The sequence below is a fragment of the Danio aesculapii genome, chromosome 15, assembly GCF_903798145.1.
Source record: "Danio aesculapii chromosome 15, fDanAes4.1, whole genome shotgun sequence".
In the NCBI taxonomy this organism is placed as follows: domain Eukaryota; kingdom Metazoa; phylum Chordata; class Actinopteri; order Cypriniformes; family Danionidae; genus Danio; species Danio aesculapii.
The window spans coordinates 44,999,756-45,007,412 of record NC_079449.1 but is presented as its reverse complement, the minus strand read 5'-3'; the positions used below and the strand labels follow the sequence as shown (position 1 = coordinate 45,007,412).

At 39.9% G+C, this 7,657-nt stretch overlaps 1 protein-coding gene across 1 annotated transcript; it reads right to left on the bottom strand.

Moving 5' to 3' along the window:
* Positions 1-524: 524 nt before the first annotated feature.
* Positions 525-2,841, bottom strand: LOC130241671 (claudin-4). Its single transcript, XM_056473572.1, has one exon. It carries the CDS (start codon positions 2,714-2,716, stop codon positions 2,063-2,065), a length of 654 nt encoding a protein of 217 aa, XP_056329547.1. The 5' UTR covers positions 2,717-2,841; the 3' UTR covers positions 525-2,062.
* Between the last annotated feature and the right edge of the window lie 4,816 nt (positions 2,842-7,657).

Genomic DNA, 7,657 nt, shown 5'->3' with positions numbered 1-7,657 from the left:
AATACAAGACTGCAAATAATAACACTAATATCCACAGTATTGTTAATCAAGCATCAGTTATTGATTCGCTTTTGACATTCACCGCACACTGTAAAAAATGCTGGGTTCCTCACTATTTGATTTGTGTCGGGAATACATGAAGGAATTAAGTTAACTTATTAGTTTTTACAAATTTAAGTGGATTGAACATAACACTATTTAGTTGCCCCCCAAAAAACTGAAGAATTGTGTTGTTTCAGCTCATTTTAAACAAGTAGTTTGAACTAACAGCAAATGAAAAAACTTACAGTGTAAAACAAATGCTGGATTCAACACAATTCCTTTATGTTGTCTAACTAACATTAACTAAGTTGTTTTTACAAATTTAAGTAGATTGAACATAACATAATTAAGTTGTCCACAAAAAAAACCCTTAAGAATTGTGTTATTTCAGCTCATGTTTAATATGTAGGTTGAAAAAGCAGTCATTTTTTGAGTGAATACAACAAATTGTCCTCTTAAACCACATAAACACACACACACACACACACACACACACACACACACACACACACACACACACACACACAACAATGCAAATGATAACACTAATATCCACAGTAATGTTAATGAAGTGTGTCACTAATCCGTTTCTGACATTCACTGTAAAAGTGGTGGGTTCCTCACAATCCCTTCATATTGTCACGACATAAATCTATTACAGGTTTTTACAGACGCTAGGACACATTTCTCAATGCTTAGGTCACTTTTGCAAAACTTTTCGATTCTCCTAACCGACTTTCAGCTTGGCAAAGCAGGTGATTTCACATTCAAAACACTACCAAAACCCTTTATTCAGGTCTCAGATAAACTCATTGTTCCAGAACACTAGAAAAGGTGGACAGCCCACAAACACACTTTGTCACCCCCAAAACAATAAGCTAAAAAACACGAACAACATGCAGCATTACAGTGTTTTCTCATGTAAAACAAGGACACATCTCTGTTTATAATCGCAAGATTGTTTATAACTGCAATATATAATACTGGGATGAATCAGACATGATGCAGAATTCCTCAATATTTTATGTTGTTTATTTGTTTTGCACTAAGTAATTCCAAAGTACAAGACTTTGTATAGACACCATCCACTGATACAGATACAATAGTAATGCTGATCTGGCTGGTTTAACTGCATTTTTAGATGTGAAATATGTTTCAGTAAAATATTGCTGTTGAATTTTGCTGTCTTATTCAGTTTTGCCTGATGTTATTGTTTTGAGACAGCATGTAAGCACGTGCAGAATGTCCTGTACGTAAGATGGCAGTTGTTGTGTCTGAGTGAGAAAAGAATTGATGAAATTTGAGAGATGAAGTCATTGGATGCATTTTGTGCCAAAACAATGAGAATTGATCCTCAGTTTAGCCCACAGAGACTTCTGTTGTGCTCACTGTGTGAAGAGTTTTGCAAAAGTGACCCAAGTATTGAGAAATGTGTCCTAGCGCCTGTAATGCAAACACTAATATCCACAGTATTGTTAATCAAGCCTCAGTCATTGATTCGTTTTTGACCTTCACTGTACAAAATGCTGGCTTCCACACAATTCCTTCATGCGGTCCCAACATAAATCCATTAACTAACTTGTTTTTACAAAATTAAAGTGGATTGAACATAAAACAACAAGTTGCCCCAAAAGAAAACCTCAATAATTGTGTTGTTTCAACTCATTTTGAATAAGTAGTTCAGCAATAGTCATTTTTGTGCATACAATTTGAGTTTATACGACAAAGTGTCCTATTAAACCACATAAACAAACAAACACACACACAATAATTCAAATGATAACACTAATATCTGCAGTATTGTTAATCAAGCATGTCACTGATCCGTTTTTGACAACTGTAAAAAAAAGCTGGGTTCCTCACAATCCCTTCATGTTGTCACAACATAAATTGATTAAGTTAACGTCATTGTTTACATAAATTTAAGTAGATTGAACATAAAACGTTGTCCCAAGAAACTTCGAAATCGTGTTGATTCAGCTCATCACAAGTAGTTTAAAGTCTGAGAGATCCAGACCCCTCAAACATAGTCTTTCCTATCATATCCATTGGCAGAGATGGATTTGACCCCAGAGTAGTCCACCCTTGACGGCGTCGCATTTCCGCGTGCTTTCGAGGAGCACGAACACGTCAAAATTGCTCCACCAAGTATCAGCAGACATGATGCACCCCATCCGAAGTACAGCGAGTTCCCAAACTCCCTCTTCTGCTTATCTTCCATTAGCGGGTTGTGGAAATCCATAACGATGCCGTTGGCTGTCCAGCAGACAGCAACTAACAGTAGTAGCCCACAAGATATAAACGTGCCCCCGGCTGCCATTATTATCCGCGGTTTGCTTGCTGGATCTGACGTACAGTTAGTGCACTTCGCCCCGGCCACGGACAGAGCTATACCCACCACACCAAGCAGTGTACTTACTATGGTAAGCGCGCGAGCAGCCTGCAAGTCATCCGGAAGTCCCAGCATGGAGTCGTATACTCTGCAGTGCATCTGTCCCGTGCTTTGCACGACACAGCTCATCCACAAGCCTTCCCAAACTATCTGCGTGATGACTATGTTCTGGCCTATATATGCTGCCACTCTCCACATGGGCAAACAGCAGGCAACCATAACCCCGAGCCAACCGGCAACAGTCAGAATCATGCCCAAAATCTCCAAACCGGCTGAAGCCATCGTGCTATATATTGGTGCTGTATATTCAGCGTCCTGGAGACAAGATTAGCTGTGCTACTAGAGCCCTTCTCAGACTTTCTTCTCCTTTAAATGAACGAATAGTGAAAGGGAGAGGGATTCTTCTTTAAATGAAGGAACGGGGAGAGGGAGATACAGTTTCTAGCTTCTTTATACTGCTAAGAGAACTCAGAAGGTGGAGTCTTGAATGGCATCATGTTTTAGTGTGAGACTGCTGGGCTTTTATAGCACTTTTCTACATTTGTGAAGCCTATAGAAAATTCAACCTTGGCCGTGTTTACTTATTTGGAGCCATTTGAATTGTGTATTCATTCAAATACTGCATATCTGGGCGATAAATGCATGCTTTCTATCTTTAATGACAAGAAGCATTGGCGATAATCGAAGGATAGCAACATGTCTGTCATATTAGCATGAAGAAAAGTGGAATTCGAGGGATAGTTCACTTAAAAACGAACATTTTGGCAGTGTTTGCTCACTCTCGAGTGGTTTCCAACATTTATCAGTAGAGATGAAGATCTTTTGAAGAAAGCTGTGACTTCCATAGTAGGAAAAACAGATACTACGAAGGTAAATGGTTCTTCAAAACATCATCTTTCGTGTTTAACGGAGAAAAGAAATGTAAACAGATTTGTGTCAAGTGATTGATGATTTGTAGTGATTTATTGCTTTATTGTAAATATTGAAGTCTAAGAATATAATGACTGACTTTAAGTTAAACTCGGTGCACCAAAAATAACATTTCTATCTCGTTTGCCTCCCTGTAATTATATGGTTCGAGTTTCAGTTCGGTTGTTCTTTCAACACCGCCTGCCATGGCATCATATTAAAGTATACATTCTTGCCTGACATTACAATTATACTCTGCTAATGGCTTATGAATCCGCCGTCTTCTGATAACCTTGAGGTAAAACTGCTGAATCACTCCTCTTTGAGAAGGGACAAATCATGTCTTTGTCTTCAGGAGCGCTGCCCGCTAGCATGAAAGCCCTTTAGTAATTTGACTTGGGGTATCCCTGAAGCAGGAAAAACTCCCTGAGGGAAGGGATTGTATTAAGAGCTTTGCAACAAACTTTGTAAATGTCACCCTTACCTAAGTGATATTTACAATAGTCATTTCACTGTATTGTCTGGACACATATGCTAGAACTCTGTAACAATAGATCACTTAATTAAGAGGGAATACTTAATGACAGCCGTAAGTTCCTTAAGTTGACCCTTTGGTTTTTTCTTGCAACCTAAGCTTGGCTGAAGGTACCCTTAAACTTATAACTAAGGGATTTTGTAGCTTCAAGGAATAGTTCACCTGAAAGTGAATATTCCAACACAGGCTGATTGGGAATATGTGCACAGGCTACATATTTGGCAAATTGCAAATACTTGACTCGGCAGAAGTTTGCCTGCAGTTTCTGGGTAACACGAATGTTACAAGGCAGAATGAAGCTGCCAACAACTTCTGTTTATACACTGGTTACATTTACAGGGACACAGTTTCAATAGATAAAGGATTGTTTTCACTCAGTTGTTTGTATAAAAACCACAAAAATTACCTTAACGTATTTGTGATCCATGCATTGGGCGCTTCCCTCTGAAAGGATGGCTTTTCCAGTGCGGTCAGTTTGCTCAGTAGCTCGCCTTGTACGGTATTAAATTTGGGATGCGGACAGGACCTGGTTTTAGGCTAGCAAAGCAGCGATGGGAGTTCAGATCTTTTCCACGACCCATACCTTTCAGACAGTTCGTTTCAATGAACCAACCGGTTCAAAAAAACAGCATCATGTTAGGACTCACCTTTTAAAAAATATATAGTCAGCAATTATAAGTTCAGTCAGTCAAAACATCACCATGATCTGAAAAGTTTCTTACAATTACGTTTGGTGCCACCAAAATGAAGCATGATTCACTTACTACTAAAATTCTATTATGATTTTCTGTTGTGAAATAAACTTATGTTTTGCCAGATCCTCTCATTTAAGTCCTTTATCCACACTGCAGCTTAATCAGTTTAGTTGAGACGGCACTGTGCTGTCATGTACTGTTTGGCTGTATCCGAAATCGCCTACTACTCAGTAGGTACTGCATTTGAATTTGAATGTACTACTCGACCGTTAGAAAGGTAAGTTCTGTACAATATGAATGTGAGCAGTATGAATGGAACTCGGATGTACTAGATCCGCCATTTTGTCCTGATCACGTGACCTACCTGCGTTAGTTGCGTGACTTCACTCACATTCATGAAATCTCTCGCAGTGCATCTTAGGACAACGTAGCATGCATCGGATGCGCACTTCAGAATCCCGTCAGAAGTAGTAGGTCATCCGGCTACTTCTCACATACTGTTTTTTGAATTCTGTGAATTTGGACATACTACTCGGCTGGCGTATTGTTGACAGTATTGTCAGTTCACTGGTTCTTAAATCTGATCTCAGTGTACTGTTCTACTAACTGAACAACTGAATTTGTTTTTTTTTTCAAGTCAGAGTGGCTATCAGGCATGTTAAAAAGTACGTCATTTGTGTATAGGGGTTTAATGGAGACGTGAACCTATTCAGTTCGATTTGGTGAACTGGTTCGACTGATTCACTTAGAAAATCCAGTTAAAATGAACGATGGTTCATGATTGGTCATCACTAGTGACGAGTGGGAGATGGAAAACCTGGAGTGGAGCAGATAGAAAATACTTTAAGCGTGGAAATTCTTGCTGCTGCACAGCGCTCACATATGTGTGCCCCTCATTCAGCCAGCACACTTGCTCAAACATCCCAGTTAGAAAATCGCCTAGCACACTTCCAAGACTCGTCAGGCTACACCATAACTTTTCAATCCAGATGGATAGGGCAACCATTACTGCATCCAAAATGGTAAAAAGCCTTGGAGTAACGATTGATGGCCAACTAAACTTCTCTAACCACATTTCTAGAACTGCTCGATCTTGCAGATTCGCACTCTATAACATCAGAAAGGTCCGACCCTTCCTATCTGAACATGCAGCTCAACTCATTGTTCAAGCTCTTGTTCTCTCCAAACTGGATTATTGCAACTCTCTACTAGCCGGGCTTCCAGCTAATTCTATCAAACCTCTTCAGCTGCTTCAGAACGCAGCAGCACGAGTGGTCTTTGATGAACCCAAAAGAGCACCTGTCACTCTGCTACTCACCCGTTTGCACTGGCTGCCAGTTGCTGCTTGCATCAAATTTAAAGCTCTGATGTTTGCTTACAAAGCGACCTCTGGCTTTGCTCCTTCTTATCTGCTCTCACTTCTGCAGATATATGTGCCCCTCCAGAAACTTGCGTTCTGTGAATGAACGTCGCCTCGTGGTTCCATCCCTAAGAGGGAAGAAATCACTTTCCCGAACTCTCACATTCAATCTGCCCAGTTGGTGGAATGAACTCCCTAACTACATCAGAACAGCAGAGTCACTTGCTGTCTTCAAGAAACGACTAAAAACTCAACTGTTTAGTCTCCACTTTCCCTCCTAATCTGTACCTGCCTCTCTGGCTATACCACTAACTGTACTCTGTCAAAAAAATTTAATAAATAAATAAAAAAATTTTACTAATGCTTTGCTTCTTAGACTTTACACACCTGAAACTTGCCTATAGCACTTGTTCACTGCTGCTCTTATAATTGCTTCCTTGTCCTCATTTGTAAGTCGCTTTGGATAAAAGCGTCTGCTAAATGACTAAATGTAAATGCAGTTCCAGAAGCTGGTGAATTTATTATCATGCTTTTTACTGCGATGTTAAAACAATAAATGTGTTTTGCTTTAATAAGTATGCTCATCTTGTTTGTTTTTGCTTTTTTTATTTTACTTTCCTATAATACATGAATTTAGATCTGCTTGATATTAAAAGCGACTTGCATTTAGAGGTTTCAACTAGGTCCCATCCCAGCAAAGCAAAGAGTGTTTGCAGGTGGTAGCACTACACACATTTACTCAAACGGGCGGATTTTATATATTCCCCTTACGTAATATCGAGAGCCTGACTCAATAAAGGAACGTCTTGGGTTATTTGACATGACAGTGGTTCCCTGAGAGAAAGGAAACAGATATAATGTAAACTGCTCTTCCATCAGAGCCTAGCTGGGGTGATTTGTCAATCAAAAATCCCTATATAATGGCTGAGCCCACAAATAAGGCCACCAACGATGCTTGTACACAATTGGCAATACAGTACGTAAAGGCAATACAGAGATTCAGCCAGGTTTCAGCATTTTTGAAGAAAGACATTTCCTCAGCATAATGTCATTTTCTCTTCTATTTTAGCAACTGGAGACCTTACTATAGTTACTAATAGTTGATTGTAGCATTTATTTGAACTGTGATCAAAACTGAGCTACCTGTGCATTAAATGATATTTATTACACGGCTGTCTGGAATACTTGCTTCTGATTGGTTGTGACATTCCAAGGTATGTTATTCTCAGAAAACAACTGCTGAATAACACAGACTCATCCAGGAACTGAGAATCCCCTTGAGCATCAGTGAATACATTATCATCCATATACTTACATCCACATTCATGTGGATCTGCTTGTGTGCCATGCCAACTGTTTTGCACCGTCTCGTGAGTGAATAATACGTAGATTAGTATATGCTCCATTCAACCAGTTTCGTTTCTGTCAGCTTTGCATTTTAGACTGTCTGGTGCTATCTTGTCTCAGAATAATGCAACACAAGCTCATTGTGAAAACGTAGCCCTGCAGACGTTTCTGGAGACAGCGAATTACGTAGGCAGTGGTACGTATGGCTGCATTTAATTTTTTTAAACGAACGCTACGAGGCGGTGTGACGTCGTTCCTTTTCGCGCTTACCAGCTGACCGCTTACCTCCGTATGGACGGCATTCCGGATGCAACTAGTTTGTCCCGTTAGCGCGCCACGTACGTCGGCGGATATAACGTGCAGAGAGGAGTTGACCC